Source organism: Tupaia chinensis, unplaced genomic scaffold, assembly GCF_000334495.1.
Source record: "Tupaia chinensis unplaced genomic scaffold, TupChi_1.0 Scaffold000367_1, whole genome shotgun sequence".
In the NCBI taxonomy this organism is placed as follows: Eukaryota; Metazoa; Chordata; class Mammalia; order Scandentia; family Tupaiidae; genus Tupaia; species Tupaia belangeri.
In genome coordinates, this window is record NW_006159864.1 from 803,735 (window position 1) to 823,616 (window position 19,882).

Below are 19,882 nucleotides of genomic sequence, written 5' to 3' on the forward strand. Positions count from 1 at the left end.
AGTTGGAAGACAGGTAAGAAGATCTCACTAGTGGCCCTCAGATGCATGTTACAATGACTCTGGGGCAGGAAATGAATTTCTGATCTAGGCTTTGAGGCTTAAGGTATCCATGCATTTCCATCTCTTGTCAGCATCATAAGGATCTTTTAGAAGAAACACACTCTAATGGTTTTCAAATTGCTGAGAATAGTCACTGTCCTTTTCTCCCCCAATATAAATACTCATTCATTCATCTACCTACTCATTCCAAAACTGCCTGTCTGTATGTCTGAGGATTAATATCAGTTTTCCTTTAAAAAAAGGGTTTACAGTTAAAAGAGTCTGGAAATCACTGATTTGCTCTAAATTCCTCATTTTACTGATGGGAAATTGAGACCTAGAGGGAGAAGATGACGTGGCCATTTGTCGGAGGAAATGAGCAGAGCTGAGTGGGAGCTGGACCCGGAGTCCTGCTCCAGTGATCCTCAGGCTTAGAATCAGCAAAACGAGCCCTGTTATCTCAGGTGGGGGGGCTGGGTGGCGGCATGGTGGTAATACAAATGCAACTGGACTCATGTGGAACAAGTCCTGGTTTGTGTCACATGACCTTCCTGAGCAAGCGAGGCATATGCACTGTGACCCAGGCCTGCTGAGAGAAGGGGTGGACCACAGCACGGAGACCCTGTTGGAGTGCGTGCTCCTTCTTCCTTCCCTGACACTCTCACAAAAGAGAAATAACTAAAACTAAACAACAGTAAACAGAAAGGGCGAGGAAGTCAGGAACATATTGCATATGGAGAAGGTAGGCTCTGGTCACATCTAAGTCTAGGTGTTATCCTAGGACTTCTTGATCATTTTACTCAAATGGGGTTAGGGAGCTATTTCACATCTTAGGGAGGCTACAGTTCCTAAAATAGCTGATTTTAAACTGGGATGAGTTGTCTCCTTGAGGGGCCAAGAAGTATATATTGAGCATATAAGAGCATATAAATGTAAATTATGTAAGAGCATATAAATATGAAATAGGAATATGTAATCCTATCTCTTAGAACTGTGAGAATGAAAAGATATTCCTGTAAGTCTTCTTTACATGCCTGGACATCAGCAAAAGCCCCTTCTCCAAAAACAGCTAATGCCCAGGGGCTAGAGTCATCCTTACCTCTTGGTTCCTGGCAGCAGGATAAGGCAGAGGGTGCCTGGACACAGACTGTGGTAGAGTTTCCCAATCTTCCGACCCCAGCGCCAGGCTGCTATCTTTGGGTGGTCCACCTTAAGAGTCTGAGATCAAAGCCATGAGTCAACACTCGGCCAGAACACACTCTGGAGAAGTTGTATCACTCTTCTTCAGGCTCTCAGGCGATGAGATACCAGTAGAGATTCTGGACAAAACCCCTGTCTGAAGCTGGAGCTCACACTGCAGGGTTCCCTGTCAACCCAGCCTCCTTGTCTCTATGTTGGTTTAGGACTGCCTTGGGGAGGATGGCTGTTACCTTTTCTTCCAGGTGCATCTTCCAGAGCCCCAAGTTAGAAGACCCAAATCTCTGACAAGGGCTCTACTCCAGCCTCTACCATTAAGTACTCTGTCATCTGAACAAGTCTAGTTCTAGCTCCATTTTTCCTCTGCTAAATGTGGGACTAGGATAGGCTTCAGCCATTTACTTTCTATCTCTGCTCCCATACTTAAGTACTTTTCTTTAAAGTGAGTCATTTCTTGCTTAGCCTTGTCTTAAGTTATAACTCTCTGTGGTTCAATGTAGTTGTTATGGGTCAGCAGGTAGTGTGGAGCTTAAGGTAGCTGAATTCCACATGGCCAACTCCATGGTTCGAGTCCCAGACCTTGTGGCTTGAAAATCATGCCAGGTGGACGAGTGACCAAAATCCCAAGAGGAGACTAGAGAAGGAAGAAACTGTAGTGTAGCCATCCTCTCTGGGGACTGATTTCTCACTCTCCCTCTCTCTCTCTCTTTTTTTTGAGAAGATTTTTGCTATAGGGCACATGCACTTGCCAGAGAGACAGAAAGCAAGAAATCACCCCCTGGGGGGAGGGGGCAGGTAAGGGGATAGTGGCCACACCACAATCCCTTCTCCTCCATTCTCCTCTTGGGCATGCGTGTACATGCACCTGACATGAGTTTTAAGCTGCCAGGTCCAAGACTCGAACTGTGATTGACTACGTGGGAGTCCAGCGACATAATCATTACATCATCTGCTGGTCCCACATTCACTCTCTCTTACTCTCTGTCTCTTGTCGGTGAGTACATGCACCTTTTAGAGCAAAAAAGAAAAAATAAATAAATAAATAAATGCATGAAGCAAAAACAAAACAAAAAATGTCGTTATTCTTGGATAAGGACTAGAAAGACAAGTCTGTGTTATAAACGTGAACACACACACAAAAAAATCTATGACAACCAGAATTTGTATTTTGTGTGTGCCATACTTTGGAAAACCCTAGACTAGATCAGTAAAGACCTGTTCAGCTCTTCGGCTTCTTGCCTTAGTTCCTCAAAGTCCCTTGGAAAGTCACCTAGAAGACTAGAAACCTAAATTGAGCAGGTAAAGAGAGAGCAAAAGTATGAAGAGCTGAGAGAAAAAGAGATGTGGCCAAGGCTAGAAAAAGCTAGGAACAGAGCAGCTGACTAATTTCTAGAAACAGAAGAGAGCCAGCAAAACCAGAGTTGACCCTTCCCATCTGCCTCCAGAATACATTCACTCACCTGCAAGGCCTGCTGCTCTGAGGGGGGAGGTAGGACCCGAAGCCCTGGGGGCCTTTGGGATTCAGATGGTATGCCTCTGAGCCATGCATGGAGGTGCCTGGGGGTTAAGGCATGCCTGCCTTTTAGCTTCCAGTCTTTGCTTCTGAGAATATCGAGGGCCCTCTGGGCACTGCCAATACTTTTGAATTCTGAAAGTGCAAACAACCCACCTTCTATTATTAAGAGCCAAGTAGGCTGATCATCATCCGAGCCAGAGCCTGATCTGGGGCAGAGAAGGACAGATCAGGAGCTGCTACCCTAGTCCAGTCCAGGAAGGCTTATTTGGTGACCTTTCCCTTCTCTGACCTCTTCTTCTCGCCATCCCTCATTTCCTTCCCCAAGGCTGCATTCAATGGCATAGACTTACTCAGGAAACAGTATTTTTTTTGCTTTCCACTTTTAAGATCTTTAGGCAAGATCACAGCTTCCAGTCCAAGGAACAGGTTTGACTGTTGCAACAAGTGTTCTTTGAAGGTTTCACTCACTCCAGACAGGTAAATAGTACCTCGGTTCTCAGAGTCTTGTTCCAGCTCATTGACTAGGGTGTCACAGTCAAGGGTTAGCTCTGTCACAGGCCTCTGCACCTAACAAGGAAAGATGATGTTAGTGGTGGAAAGTAACCATTTTAACCATCAGGCTAACTGTATATTAGCAAGTAGCTTAATTTTGCATTTTTTCCCTTATGTATAAAAGGAGGCAAAGGATAAGTGCCTCATAGAACTATGAAAGAGACTTAAGATAAATACATAAACACACACATACACACACTAAATTGCTAAGGGCATGTGTGCTAGCCAGAGAGAGACAGAGAGAGAGACAGAGAAAGTGCCCCTCACCATGAGGTATGGTCATGCCACAATTCTTTCCCCTGCATTTTCTCAATTCTGTTGGGATTTGGGGCATCATACACACGCACCCAGAATGTTTATATTTTGTGTAAATACATTTTCTTGAGTTCCCTGCATCTCCCTCCAATAAAATTCTATTTACTTACACACCCCCCAAAAAACTTCAAAGAGCCACTATTTGATCTCCCTGAAAGTTGAAGAAAAAGACAACCAAAACGAACCGTCCAATGTGAACCTCTGGGGTCTTGGTAGTGATAAAAAGTACAAGGAAGACCCTGATCTAGCCCAGGCTGCTTTTGACAAAAATGAAAGCTGTTATGTATTAGATCACTGCTAAGAGAAGCTAGACTTGGCTGAAGACTTTCTTTCTTTCTTTTTTCCTTTTTTAAAGAATTATTTTAACTTTACTATTATTATTTTCAAATTTGATACGTGAGAGAGAGTGAGAGAGAGAGAGAGAGAAAGTGAGAAAGGAAGCCACCAGGTCCAGGACTTGAACCATGATTGGCCATGTGGGAATCCAGTGCCTTTAACCACCATGCCACCTGCTGGCCCCGGCTTAAAACTTTCTATAAGACAAAGTCTTGTGCCTGGTTCTCTCCAGGGACTTTCCTGTATGTCTTGGGGTACCGTAAATGTAAGCTGTGTTAGGCCCGATCTGAGTAACGGGCTGCTTTGGGCTTTCTCTGGACACTGTACCTTAATGTAGGAACCTTCTACCAGAATGCCATCTAACGTCTCTATGGCTAGCTGGGCAGCTTCCAAGACTTCATACTGAATACAGAGATGAGGCTGCAGAAAGATCAAGATTTCCTTTTATTATTGTCTTTTAGGAAAGGTATTAATAAAAGATTCAGGGAAAACACATTTCTTCACCTTTCTAGCTCAAATTACTAGAGAAGGGATTGGAAAGGGCCAAGGCTACAAAACAAACAAGAAGGCCCATAGGCTACATTCATCCAGCAGACATATTTTTTGTTTGACCTACACATTTAAGAAAATTGGAGCTAATATACAAAAACACAGATTTCTTGATTCTCAAAAAGCAAAATCAAAACACCTGGCAATACTGGGTATATATTCTTGTGGATCAACCAATAACTGCTCTTGTCAGATGGGGTATATTTCATACTCCAGCTGGTGACAATCAAGCTCACTCCACTAATATTTGTAATCTACATGGCTTCAAAAGTTGTCTAAATTCCTAACACTAATATAGAAGTTAAAAATTTCAGTTTTATGATCTCTCTTACCTGATGAGTCTCAAGAACAAGAGTCAATGACCGGACTGGGCCAAAGCTCTTAAATAGTCTCTTCAGAGCCCTGAGGTCGCAATTTTTGCTAAATGGCCCAGCATAGACAGTAGACATCTCTGCCCACTTGATTCTCATCTGTAGGAAAAACAACAGAATATAGTAAGGGGGTAGATATGGAAAGAGACTTGAAATCATGAGTCAAAACATGAGATTATTCCACTTCAAGGAATTTCTCGATGTACTTGCCAATGTCCAGGACTTGTATACAGGATGTTCACTGCAGCATTATTTTAAATGGAAACAATTAATGAAGCACAAATACTATTAATAGGTATACCATACAGTGAAATACTATGCAGCCATTAAAAATGAGGGAAATAAAATATGCAGTGACGTAGAGAGATGTACAGGATATACTGTTACATGATAAAGTTGCAACGGTATGCATAGTCTGATTCTTGTTTCTATAAAAATGTAGGTCTTTTTTTAACGTTAACTACATATACAAAAAATTTGGAGAAATATGCAGCAATGCTTTAATAAAACATGCACCTTAATGATGAGAGGTTACAATAAGTCAATAAATAAATCATCCTACCAAATCCATTCACTTACCCTTTTGTTCATCTCCTCAGTAAGGATGGGTGAAAAGGGCTCAAAAGAGAACTGCACGATGCTAAAGGGAAACAGGGGGATTTCCACTCTGGCCTGCTCCAAAACCTGCAGAGAAGAGCACAGCCTACATGAGGTAGGAATGTAGCATAATGCTGTGCTTCTGGAAGGTGAGCCACGGAATATAAACAATGGTTGTCTATCCATATTAAAAAGTAATATGGAGTTGATTTCCAGGCCTGGAAGAAAACGGTGATACCACACAACCAGAAAAACTATTACCTCCCAGGAAAAACAAAAACAAAAACAGAGAATCAATAAGGAGAATGAATAGAACCACATATAATCCACACTTCTAGCATTACTAAGAGAAAGGAGCTATTGAACAATTTTCAAATTACCTATCAGTAAATAAGTTAAATTCCAACAGAGATCCCATTGTTTCACACTGCTGCAAGCCCAAGAGTAGAGAAAGCAAGGGAAAAGAAGCTTAAGAGATTCAATGAAGGAAAAAAAAAAATTAAGGGGCATGAAGAATTAGATGAAGCAGAAACAGTCATTCCCAGAAACAAAAAGCCCAACTCAATGCCAAATAATGAACACAGGTCACAACTTTGATATTTCATAATACTTGAGTACAGGGAGAAGACATGGCAGCTTCAGAGAAACAATGGTTCTGGGGAAGAATCAGATCAGATAAATAGAAGAGGTGATACCCCTTGGAGACACTGCAGAAAAAGAAGTAAAAGAAGCAGGCAAATTAAGAATCATGCAGAAAGAGAAGACACATGCAACCTCTCCCAATGCTATAAATTGCTCTCTTCCCCTAATACCATGACATCATTCTCAAAAGAAAGGCATTTTTAAAAAAGAAGAAAAAGAAATGTTGGCAAGATAGAGGACTAGGAAGCCTCAGGCCCTCACTCACAGGCACTGAGTTAGATACTTAAAAATGTGCTCGCTCCAAAAATTTTTATTGCCTATCCTATGACTAAAACTACAAGTAAAAAGATTATCCCTGAGAAGATGGTCTGAGTGGGACCAGAAGTTAGCATAATGGCTGTGTTGCTGGACTCCCATGTAGTCGACCGTGGTTCGAGTCCCGGACCTGGTGTCTTAAACTCATGCTGGGTGCGTGTGCGTGCGTGCCTGCGTGTGCATGTGTGCCTGTGTGTGCATGTGTGCCCAAGATCCCAAGAGGAGAATGGAGGAGAAGGGATTGCGGCGTGGCCCTACCCCCCAGGGAGTGATTTCTCGCTTTCTGTCTCTCTGTCTCTGTCTTTCTGGCAAGTGCATGCGCCCTATAGCAAAACCCTTTCCAAACAAACAAACAAACAAACAAAAAAGATGGTCTGAATGATGAGAAATTTGCATAGAGAATATACCAACAAAAAACCAAAATAGACATTCTTCTCAAATGCACATGAAATATTCTCCAAGATAGGCTACATATTAGACCACAAAACAAGTCTCAACAAATTTAAAATAACTGAAATTATAGTCTTTTCTGATAACAATGTGATAAAAGTAGAAATCAAGTAAACTTTAAAAAGTCCACAAATATGTATAAATTAAATAACATCTTTTTAACAAGTGGGTCAAAGAAGTTACAAGAGAAGTGAGAAACTACCTTGAGACAAATGAAAATCAAACAAACAAAACCAAGATATCAAAACTTTTGCCGTGCTAACAGGGATATTTATAACTGTAAACATTTATGTAGAAGAAATTTCAAATTCACAATCTAATTTAAATATAAAGAAACTACAACAATCAAACAAAACAGCAAATTAGACCCAAAGCAGAAGGAAGAGCAGAGATAAACAAAATAAGGCATAGAAAAACAACAAAAAATGAACAAAACTGACTTGGCTTTTTGAAAAGATCGGCAAAATTGACAAAACTTTAGCTAGATTAAGAAAAAGAGAGAAGATACAAATAACAAATCAGAAATGAAAACTGGGACATTGTAACCAATGCCACAGAAATGAAAAGGATGTAAGAACCCTATGGGACAGCCCTAGGGCCTAGTGATTAAAGGGAGCCAGATACTACATGGCCAACTGTGGTTTGAACTCTGCCCCAGGTGGCTTGAAAATACACCTCACTGGGGGGTGCTTTGCCTCCTCTCTCTCTGTCTTTCTTGGGCAAGTTCACAAGCTCTATGGCAAAACGAAAACAAAAATTCAAAAAGAATACAAGACCCAGACACAGTGGTGTAGGTAGTAGTGATAATGGAGCTTTTGGAAGGTTTGGATCCTGGATTGAACGCATGTTCCTTGGTGGCTGGAAGACTGCAGGGGTGAAGTGTGTCGCAGTATGGTACAACTCTGTGAGGGGCGACTGTCTCTATTTCTTTCTTTCATGAAAGAAATAAACTTAAAAAAATACAGATCTTCTGGACACAGTAAGTTCATATTTTGATGCATATCCCCTGTGCTTTTATACATACAGCAATAACTGATAAAAATGAAAAAACAAAACAAAAAGATAGAGGCAGGTTCAAAACCAAGATAATATTTCTTTGAACCAGGAACAACAGAAATTCAAAGTGATGTGTGCAAGGACAAAGCCGTAGGCCTGCTGGGCTCTGGAAGCAGACACTGGCAGCTGATAGTTCTGCTCCTGTGGGGTAGCTGGAACTTAAAGTGCTCCATACAGTATGTAAGACAGAAGCCAGACTTACTAATTGTAGCCAGTTACTGATTTAAACAAAGCTTCACACTTGCATGGGCTACAAGGGGCTATATTCCCCTCTGCTTTTAATGTAACCTGCAAAGGTACAAGAGATCACTCACCTCTTTATTTGAAAGGCACTTAATAGTTTGACAGTTCTTGGAAGAAGAAAGTTCACTAGAATCTGTCTCCCGAGCCAAGAAAAGGAGCTTCTGACCTACTAAATTCAAACACTCTAAAACACTGTGAAAAAAAAAAATAGAAGAAATAAGGTTAAAACAATAGTTTTATATAAGAGGATAATTATTTCTCTATACTTGCATTCACCAATACAGTAGCTACTATAGCAACATATATCTATTTGAATTCAAAGTAGATTAAATTTAACTATTTAATTAAAATTGAGACCAGCCGGTGGCAATGGTTAAGGTGGCTGAATCTCACATGACTGACAATGCAGTTTAAGTCCTGGACACACAGTGGCTTAAATAACTCACAAAGTGGGGGACCAGCAGTTAGCGTAATGGCTATGTCGCTGGATTCCCATGTAGTCGACTGCGGTTCGTGCCCCAGACCCGATGGCTTAAAAAACTCATGCCAGGCATGTGTGCGTGCGTGCCCAAGATCCTGAGAAGAGAATGGAGAAGAGATTGTGGCATGGCCATCCCCCTTGGGGGGTGATTTCTCGCTTTCTGTCTCTCTGTCTGTCTGGCGAGCGCACATGCCCTATAGCAAAAACCTCTCCAAAAAATAAATAAATAAACCAAAAAACTCATAAAGAGCATGTGCATGCATGTTCAAAATCTGAGAAGAGAATGGAGAAGAGATTGGGCATGGCCATTCTCCCTGATGAGTGCTTTCTCACTTTTCTCCTCTCTCTCTCTGTCTCTCTTTTGCTCTGTGTGTCTCTCTCTAGCGAGGACACATACTCTATAGTAAATTAAAACAAAAAAATTAAAATCAAAATGGTATTGGACAGTGTTGCGCTATACTCAGGAAGGGAGACGGTAATACCCAAAGTCCTTTATCAAAGTTTAGGTCATATTCTGAGGATATGATACATTCATTATGGTCATTCATTATGGTTTGGAGCCAAACGCCATCTGAGCTTGCTTTTTGTTTGTGTTTTTCCCAATTTGGGCAATGTATCAAGACTGTAGATTGACTCTTCTAACTAAAATACCAACTAGTCAATCATCTCCCTCAATGTTTCAATTTATTCCAGGGTCCTATTATTATTTTCAAGTATGCCATTTTAGAACAGCCACTAGGATTCAGAAAATTAGAAATCAGGTATTACTTCAGGCAGAAGGTGATCTTTTCCCCCCATGGTTTTTGTGATGAACATTGCTCTCATTTCTGATAAAACATTTTTGAATAGACTCAAAAGAGGGGAAACGTTACCAGGTTCTGTTAAATAAGAAACCAGATACTGCATTTGCCTTTGCTCTTATTTAGAACTGGGACTATTACCTTGTGTTTGGGTGCTGAACTACTTCTGTTGTATTTCTTGGCTCTGGGCCTATTGGTTGCAGTTCTTGGCGACTAGCTAGCACCTCCAGATTTAGTTCTGCAATCTTGAAGGAAAAAAGTGGTAAAAATCATCTAATGTCTTGCAAAGCATCTGAGGTTAAGACATGCAAAAGATGAAAAACAAAACCCCCTCAAGTGGAGTTCTCTGCTTCTTCAGTGACTTTGCCATTACCACAGTCCTGGGCTGGCTTCGATAGCTACCAGATGGTTTCTGCTCCTTATCCAAGAATGGCAATCTGTTACCAGCTACTGATGTTGTTACATGAAGATGGGAAAGAGCCAAGTAGGACTAAGTGAAAAACGATGGCAATTTTGGCTCATCACTCATTCCGCCGTTAGTCACTTAAAATTTAATTCTCTGCAAACATGCGATTTTTGGAAATGATAAAAACATGGCTTTTATACTAACATCAAGACCAGACTTATTAGTTTAATACAAAACCATGTACAGTCTATTCTAGTTGCTGTTTCTTCCTCCATAATGCAGCAATCCATTTGGCAGCTATGATGCAGAGTGAGAGACCATTCTTTAATTTTTTTTCCAAAGGTTTTTGCCCACAGGGCATGTGCACTCACTCAAGAGAGATACAGACAGAGAGAGGGGAAGTGAGAAATCATCCCCCAGGGGGATGGCCATGCTGCAAGCCCTTCTTCTGTATTCTCCTCTTCAGATTTTGGACACGTGGCATACAGGCTTCCAGTGTAATTATTCAAGGTGTGGGACTGGGACTCAAACAGTAGTGGGTCATGTGAGACTCCAATGCCTTAACCACCATGCTACCTGCTAACCCCAAGATACAAATTTTTAAAATAAATATATTTAGAATTGTTTTAGAGTAACAACAAAAAAATTATGAAGATAGTATAGAGAATTCCCATTTACTGATTTACCCAGTTTTTAAAGTCTTTTCAGGGCCACCTGCTGGTCCTGAAATACAAATTTTTTAAACAAATGTATTTAGAATTGTTTTAAAGTAACGGCAACAACAAAAATTATGAAGACAGTACACAGAATTCCCATTTATCTGTTTCTTTCTTTTTTAAAAATATTTTCATGCCAAAGTGTGCATGTACATGGGAGAAGAGAGGAAAAGAGAGACAGAAAGAGAAAAAGCCCCCACCAATAGGGCCCTGCAATCTTTTTCCTCCAATTCTCCATCCTGTCAGGATGGACTCCCATGTAGTCGACCATGGTTCAAGTCTTGGACCTGGTGGCTTAAACTTACGCCAGGCGCATGTTTGTGTGTATCCAAGATCCTGAGAGGAGAAAGGAGGAGAAGGGATTGCGGCATGGCCAACCCCCTTCGGGGGTGATTTCTTATTTTCTGTTTCTCTCTATCTTTTGGGCGAGCACACGTGCCTTATAGCAAAAACCTCTCCAAAAAAAACCAACAATGGTATTCTTCCCTTTTTTCCAAGAGAGCAGAAATCTATGTAGATGTTTTTTATAATTATTACTTATTAACATCAGCCACAATGATTACCCCCACCAATGAAGTGTTTAATATATTCTAAGTGCTGTGCTAAGAGCTTTACACATAGGGACCAGCAGTTAGCATAATGGCTATGTTGCTGGACTCCTACGTAGTTGACCAAGGTTTGCGTCCCGGACCCAGTGGCTTAAAACTTACGCAAGGCGCGTGTGCGCCCAAAATCCCAAGAGGAGAACGCAAGAGAAGGGACTGCGGTGTGGACATCCACCCTGGGGGGTAATTTCTCACTTTCTCTCTCTCTGTCTCTCTCTGTTTGACGAGCACACACACCGTATAGCAAAAACCTCTCCAAAAAAAAAAAAGAGCTTTACACATAGGATCTCATTTACTCTCACCAAGTATCTCAGAGATATTATCATTTTACAGATCTAGAAACTGAAGTTGTTCAGACAAATTGTCCTAGATTATGTAACTAAACACAGGAGAGCCTATATTTTAAAACAGATAAGTTCTGAGATCAGCAGGTGACGTAGTGGTTAAGGCACTAGACTCCCGTGCAGTGGACCGTGATTTGAGTCCTAGATCCGGGGCTTGAAACTCATACCAGGTACGTGTTTGTGCATGTCCAAAATCCTGAGAAAACAGAGAAGGGATTGCAGCATGGCCATCCCCCTGGGCGGTGTGTGTGTGATTTCTCACTTGCTGTCTCTCTGGCGAGTGCACGTGCTCTATAACAAAAATCTCTAAAAAAAAGATAAGTTCAAATTCCTCATCATTACATACCTAATCATTACATTATACTGGTGATATCAGTCTTAATTCCAAACACATGCTCAATTTAATCACACTCCCATTTTTGTAAAGAAAGGTAACAGGAGATGATGGTCTGTAACTGTCTGATCTAAGTCCGTAATTTTAAGAAAGACAAACACACTGGTTACAGACACTAACCTTCTTTGGGCCATGTTTAAGGAAATACTGAGCCAATTCAAGGGTTATTCTAGCATCTTCTATGGCATCATGACCAACCCTGTCAGGACATTGTATATCCTTCCTGGAAAGTCAAGAAAAAATTGACATACTCAGGAGCATTTTAGTAGGCTATTTCAACTTTCAATTGCCTTACATGTTCTAATACATACAATTTCAGCATTTTGGTAATAAGATTTACATCACATTAATCAAGATACCTTTATGCCTGCTAAATTGCCAGTCCCTTAGAGAAGTCCTGGGAACAAAGGGCCGTGTCCACAGTGAACATATCTGGACAAAAGGCTAACTAACCAAAAGTCTCTGGCCCACTCCCCAGCTGGGCCCTTATTTCATTTCTGAGATGTAACCACCGTTTAAAGTCATCTCCTAGGAATGTTCTATTTGTATTCAAGTACTATATGTACTTAAATCCATTATTGTTTATATTTTTAAAACTTTTAAAAAACATCCATAATTTTATGTCTACAGATATATCTAAATCTAATCAATATGATATCAGTACCTAAGCATATATAGATCATCTTATTCTCAGTAGTATTTTAGAGAGGTTTCCCTATTAGCACATATAGATCCATCACATCCTTTTTACATATATATTTAAGTTGCTTTATTATCTTGATTGGCATATAATAATTGTACACATTTGTGGGGATAAAATGTGATTTTTCAGTATATGAATACAATATACAATGGCTAAATCAGGGTAACTAATATACCCATCATCTCAACTGTCATTATTTTATGTTGGGAACATTCAAAGTCCTTTGTCAGTATTCTAAAATATATAATAGGTTGTTATTAACTATATTTATCTCTTATATTTTGTTAGTCTTGCCTATCTACAGCTCTTGTTTCCATTAATCAACAACCCTTTATTATCCTTCCCAGCCTCTTCATTTCTCTACTTTTGTGAGATTGATTTTTTTCCCCCCACTTTTCACATTTAAGAGAACATGTAGTATTTCTCTTTCTGTGCCTAGCTTATTTCCCTCCAGGATCATCCATTTTACCTTAAATGACAGGATTTCATCCTTTTTAATGTCCGAATAGTATACCATATATAACCACATTTAAAATCCACTTGTCTACTGATGGATACTTAGGTTGATTCCATATCCTGGCTACTGTACCACAATCTCTTGAAGAAAATATTCAATGACACAGATAATTATCATTTATTTAATCCATCTCTCTCTCTCTCTCTCTCTCTCTATATATATATATATATATATATATAGTTTTTTTTGCTATGTTAAGTCATGTCATAACACATGTGTTTTTACACATGTGTTTCTACACAATAGATTACATTTAATTAGAGTATACTATGTTTTGAAATTTTGGTTAACTTTTCCCTTCTTCCCATCCATCAAGCCTCAGCTGTGAATAAAAATCCTTTTATTGTCACAGTCTTTTATTTCATAAGAAATGGAAGGAGTCATGTTTACAAATTCAGGGAGAGCAGAGATTCTGGATTTTCCAACATGCATTAAATTAGGTACTATATGCTAATTTATGTGCAATTTGTCATGACAATATTATAATATGCAAACAAACGTACCCCAAAATAGCTTTGGCTAAGAACTTTAGCTTAAATCTTCTGCCCTGCTCTCTGACATAAAGCAATGATGTATCAATAACAAATGGATGTATCATCTGAAGAAGAAAGAGAATAGAATGAGTAGCATCTTATGCTAAAGGAAAAAAACATGAGGACAGGGGTTGAGGGGGAGTAGAAAGGCCCAAGACTTTAGATTCTGGAATAAAGGAACAGGCATTTATATGAGAAAAACTAAGACTTAATTCAGATACTCACTTTCAGTGCTCTCAGATCCAAGTCTAAGGAGTGGCCTACTAACACAGCATCAGGAGGAAGCAATGCTTTTAACCGCCTTTGGACATCTTTCAGTTTGGTCGTCACTGGGTTAAGAATCTTCTTTGTAATTCCTGAAAAGCTTTCAATAAAAACAGAAATGGATGGTCCAGCAGTTGGCATGGTGGTTAAAGTGTTAGATTCTCACATGGCTGACCATGGTTTGAGCCCAGACACGGCAGCTTAAATATTGCTCCAAGTATGTGTGTGTACATGCTTAAAATCCCAGGAGAATAACAGAGAAGGGACTACAGCATGGCCATTCCTCCTGGGTGGTGGTGGTGGTGGGGTGATTTCTCAATTTCTGTCTCTGTCTCTCTCCGGCAAGTCTACGTTCCCTATGGCAAAAACCTTAAGGAAAAATAGAGAGAGAAATGGACGAGCCAGGATATTAACGAGTTTTTCTCCTTAGGAAGTCATGTCAAAAAGAATATTTTAAAAAATTATACTTAGTATATGCTCAGTGTCAATAAGGTTAAAAATACAAATAGCAAATTAAAAATTAGCCATGATACTACTACCCGGAGATCACTTTACTTTTTAGTAAATATCCTTATATATTTTTGATACATATATTTTCATATACATATCTTTTTTAAAAAATCCACATGCTATTTCATAATTTGATTTTATCATTTGTAATATATCATGAACAAGTTTTCACATGAATAAATCTACTTTGGCACATCCTTTTAAATGGTTAGAATATTCCATTATATGGATATATTTTAACTAATCTCCTTACTCTCATATTTTTGCAATACTGTGACAAACATGCTTATACATACATCTGTGCTACACATGTATTCCTTAAAAACAATGTCTAATCATCAAGTCCTCTAATAGGATAGTTTTTATCATTATCATGGCCTCTCTGTGCCAAAGCAAGCATAAATCTGTAGGTGCCATTTTAATGGCTGAAAACAGTAATTTGTTTGTTTTTTGAGAGAGTTTTGCTATAGGGCACATGTGCTTGCCAGAAAATCAGAAAGAGAGAAACAGAAAGTGAGAAATCGCACCCCCCGGCGGGCGGGGGGATGGCCACACTGCAATTCCTTCTCCTCTATTCTCCTTTCGGGATCTTGGGCACGCACACACACGTGCCTGGTGTAAATTTAAGCCACCGGTTACAGGACTCGAACTGCGGTGGACTACATGGGAGTCCAGTGACGTAGTCATTATGCCATCTGCTAGTCCCGAAATTGATAATGTTTTTATTGGCTTGTTCTTAACCTAGTTATTGTTTGTTCATTCTGAAATTATATTTGGAAAAATACATCAACATTTTAGCTTCAAATTTGTTACAGAACAATTAGTCTTCTTTTGGCTTTGTGGGTCAAGGCAGATTATACTCCAAGGTTATTTGACTACCCAATTATAATTTGCAGATTTTCAGATGAGCTTTTATCAGAAAGCAAAATTCTAACTATCTGGCGATTACTCGATAATAATTACAATGAGGACATTCTAGAAGAAAGAAGAAAATATTCTATTGACTTAAGGTCACAGAAGATTAAGGACAAGAAGGGCAATTATACAGTGACATTGTTTAATTTCAGTATTCAAATATATAAACTTGATGCCCAATCTTTTCTTTGATAATGTATAATTAATAAAGCCTAACTGAACAGACATTGTAGGCCATTACTGTATGTCTTATTCCACTCTAGTCTGGTAGTTCTACAAAGAGCTGGCAACGAGGTGAAAAATACCTGGTGAGATAGTCCAGTATCTTGTTGTCAGGTTTAACCAGTTCATCCATAACACAGCAGCCTCCTTCAGCCACCACTGAGATGCGTGTTAGTTCTCTCCCCTTGGATGTGAGGCACTAAAAGACCAGACACAGTCAGGCTGCTAAACTGTGGAAGCTAGTTTCTCTCATTATTCACACTATGTCAGCTGCCACCTACCCTAATCTATAGGGGTCCCTGCAGGAGTAGCAGAGACTTCTGCTTTCTGGAGGATCTAGTATGAATGAAACTAAAGCTGGGCAGGCTCCTGAATGTTGCACTTGAAAGTGCTACACTAAAGATTTCATGAATAACATCTCATAATAACTTTATGAGGTAGCATTTACTATTAGCCCCACTTCAGAGCAGGATGAGCTGGGGGTGAGAGGTTAGGGAATCATCTGTCTAAGGTAATGTAGCTATTAATATGCAGGCAAGGATACACACACCCTGATGTGTCAGACTCTAAAACTCTAGCTTTCAGTCACTCTAGTAAGAACTGAGAAACTGTTTTCCAAGTACTAAGAAAGAATCCACTGTCTTTGAAAGAAGATTTACTAAATTTAGACAAAGTAAAACACAAGGGGTATTTAAGCAGGGAAATCCTACTCCTTGTCTTCGATGTGTAAAACTAAGCCAAACCAACAGTAATTAAGGCAAAGTCTTCACAGCAACAACAACCACAATAACAACAAAATACTTGTTCTAAAGACAGATGGAGTAAACTCCTAGTAATGTGCAAAAACTTGATTAAACATAGCAACGAGATAGAAAATGTATGCGTTGTTTATTCTTCATTCTGCAATATCAGTTCAAGTTTTCTACAATAAAATGTGAGTAAAAGAGCCTATTTTTTGCTACTTAAACTGAATGTATTGGTTCACTGGTGCATTAGATTCAAGAAATCACCCTTCACAAGAACCCAGTTTGCAACGCTCCAGCTGATAAAAATCAAAAGGAAGTACTTACCATTTCACAGTCAAGTCCAAAGAGAGGACTGCTATCTGTTATAAAACCATTACACTTGGTAGGTACAAAGTTTTCACAGTCAGGAAAACCTAGAAAGAAAAGGGACATTTAGAATTAAGAGATGGTAAACGTCAACCTTAGATTCATACAGAGAAAACTAAATCTCATATTTGCTGGATACTTTCTCTCTGTTAAGACACTTAAAATACAAAAACTAAATATGAGACAATCTCTGCCTCCAAGTTTTTCTTCATTCATTCATTTTTAAAATCTGAAAGAATAAGCGAGGTTGCTATTTTAAGGATTTTTGCAGCCTGGACTTCCTGGTAGTTAACTAATCATTTTTCCTCCCTGTGAGAACAGATTATAAGTAAATTATGGCTAAACCTAAAGTCTGTAGGCCCTTTCCATGTAGGCACTAAGGCAGGGTGCATAAGTATGCAAATGCTGCATGCGATATATTTCTTTCTTCTTACAATAAAATAAGGATGAGAGTTCACCACAGTGTAGCTCTGAAAGGATATCACAGCAGGCAGAAAGTGACATTCGCATGCTCATGCCCCTCTAGCTAATTCCACCTTTCACATTACTCTGAAATCACTGTTCAGAGACTTGTCTGCATGTTCTGAAATCACAGCCTGAAAGTTCCCTACGGAAGCTCAACTTCAGACTAAGAGCACTCCCTCTGTTGTGTACCTTAAGTCAATACCCAGGCACATCCAGCTCAGGGACCCAAAGGCCTCCAATCACTGGGGTTCTACAATATGGTCGGGCAGAGGCTGAAGCAGTAAAGGTAGTGTCTAGATCATACTTGACAAGAAACAAAGGAGAATATGAAAACCTTTAACCAGTTTCTATCTCCTAGTTTCTTGAAATTTCCAACTGACTGCAATAAAAAGAATGAAAAAAGGTCTATCCCAGAAAAAAGGGCATCTCTAAATCTAAGAGACACTATTCTCGTTGCCCGCCTTATTATCAACAGCAATAATAACGTAATTAAGGGTTTAAAGTACTCATACAGCTAGGCATCATGCTAAGTACCTTTTAGCTGACTTAATCCTCATGGCATTCTTCTGACATAAGAACTAATATTTTTTCCTTTAGAATTATTTACTTATTTTATTTAGTATCATCATAATTTTTTTTTAGATTTGCTATAGGGCATGTGCACTCGCCAAAAAGAGGTAGAAAGACACAGAGAGAGAGAAAGTGAGAAAGCAAGCTGCCAGGTCTGGGACTTGAAAAGCCCCTGCCATCTGGAAGTCCAGCACCTTAACCACCACACCACCTGCTGGACCGCCAAAAACTAAATTTTAACTTCATTTTACAGATGACTTTTGCTCTCTCTCTCTCTTTTTTAAGAGATATTTTTGTTATACGGCACTTGTGCTTGCCAGAGACAGAGAGAGACAGAAAGACAGAAAGCGAGAAATCACTCCCCAGAAAGGATGGCCCTTCTCCTCCAGTCTCCTCCTTTGGGCATGTTTGCACACACACCCTGTGTGAGTTTTAAGCCACCAGGTCTGGGACTCGAACTGTGGTCAACTACATGGGAGTCCACCAATATAACTATTACACCATCTGCTGGTCCCACAGATGACTTTTTTTCTTAAATTTAGTTTAAAAGGAAATTTCTGCATCCAGAATATTTAATAAACTCTAATAACTCAATAATGAAAAAGACAGCCCAATTAAAAAAACAGACAAAAGATCTGAAGAGACATTTCTTCAGAGATATACAAATGGCTAATAAGGACACGAAAAGATGTTCATCTCAGCATTGCTTACATCACAAGCTGTCAGAGAAATACGAATCAAAACCACAATGAGATATCACTTTACATTCAGTCAGATGAGTATAATCAAAACAGATCATTTGTGTCAACATGAATTTGCAAAAATTAGAACCCTGATACATTACTGGTAGAAATATAAAAGAGTGGAGCTGCTTGGCAAAAAGCTGACAGTTCCTGAGAGGATAAACACTGTGACAATGTGACCCAGCAGTTCTACTCCTAGGTATATACCCGATAGAAATAAAACTGTATGTCCACACAAAAAACGACCCAGAAATTCATCATGTAATGGACCAATAAAATAGAGTATATCCAGGAGCCAGCAGGTGACATGGTGGTTAAGGTGCTTGACTCCCGCATGCTGACCATGGTTCAAATCTGAAACCTGATGGCTTGCTTCCTTGCTTTCTCACTTCCTCTTCCCATACCCCTAGTCTCTCTTTGGTGAGCCCACATGCCCTATAGCATATTAAAATAATAATAATAAATAATAAATAAAATTAAATTAATAATTCTTTTTTAAAAAATAGAGTATATCCATAGATGGATTATTGTTAGGCAATGAAAATGAATAAAGTACTGTTATATGCTACAACATGGATGAAAACATTATGCCAAATGAAAAAAGTTAAGTTACAGGCCAGCCTGTATGGCATGATGGTAAAGTTGGCTGGCATCCATACAGCCGACAGTGTGTCTCGAGTCCTGAACCTGGTGGCTTAAAAATACACGGGGTATGTATGTGTGCAAGCCCAGAAAATTGAGGCAAAGGGATTGCAGTGTGACTATTCCCCATGGGAGGGGTACTTTCTCACTTTTATTCACTTTCTCTGACTCTCTCCAGCAAATACCCTATGGTGAAATTAAAAAAAGAAAAGAAAAAGCCAGTCACAAAGACCACGCAGTGTAAAATTCCATTGATAAGAAATACCAAGAATGAATAAAACTATAGATAAAAGGTAGATTAATGGTTGCCTAAAGTCAGGGAAGTTGAAATGATAGTACAGAGTTTCTTTTGGGATGAAACTGTTTCAAAATAGACCGCTATCATGGATGAACAACACTATAAACATACTAAAAGTTACTAAATTGTATACTTCAAATGAGTGGATTGTGTGATTTGTTAATTATATCTCAACAAAAATATCTTTAACAAAAGAAATTTAGCATCACTGCTGTAATTAGGAGGTAATAAATGAAAGCATGTTCCATTAAATTCTTACTATACAACCAACCAGAGCTCTGAAATCACACTTGCTCTATTTGTTTTTGTTTTTTTTTTTTTTGAGAGGTTTTTGCTATAGGGCGCGTGCGCTCGCCAGACAGACAGAGAGAGACAGAGAGACAGAAAGTGAGAAATCACCCCCCGGGGGGATGGCCACGCCGCAATCCCTTCTCCTCCATTCTCCTCTCGGGATCTTGGGCACG

At 39.4% G+C, this 19,882-nt stretch overlaps 1 protein-coding gene across 3 annotated transcripts in view; it reads right to left on the bottom strand.

Annotated features, from left to right (window-relative positions):
• REXO5 (RNA exonuclease 5) overlaps window positions 1–19,882 on the bottom strand; it is a 36,929-nt gene that overhangs the window by 4,560 nt on the left and 12,487 nt on the right. For 2 of the 3 annotated variants that reach the window (XM_014589666.1, XM_006153286.2), the window contains exons 6-18: window positions 16,659–16,747; window positions 15,672–15,787; window positions 13,903–14,041; window positions 13,648–13,742; window positions 12,045–12,147; window positions 9,601–9,704; window positions 8,250–8,370; window positions 5,455–5,559; window positions 4,837–4,974; window positions 4,283–4,375; window positions 3,103–3,319; window positions 2,697–2,884; window positions 1,139–1,257 (exon numbers count right to left, since the gene is read on the bottom strand). In XM_014589666.1, coding sequence (XP_014445152.1) covers window positions 1,139–1,257; window positions 2,697–2,884; window positions 3,103–3,319; window positions 4,283–4,375; window positions 4,837–4,974; window positions 5,455–5,559; window positions 8,250–8,370; window positions 9,601–9,704; window positions 12,045–12,147; window positions 13,648–13,742; window positions 13,903–14,041; window positions 15,672–15,787; window positions 16,659–16,747 — 1,627 coding nt within the window. Of the gene's footprint in view, window positions 1–1,138; window positions 1,258–2,696; window positions 2,885–3,102; window positions 3,320–4,282; window positions 4,376–4,836; window positions 4,975–5,454; window positions 5,560–8,249; window positions 8,371–9,600; window positions 9,705–12,044; window positions 12,148–13,647; window positions 13,743–13,902; window positions 14,042–15,671; window positions 15,788–16,658; window positions 16,748–19,882 lie in introns of those variants that run through there. The other variant, XM_006153287.3, reaches the window with a different exon arrangement.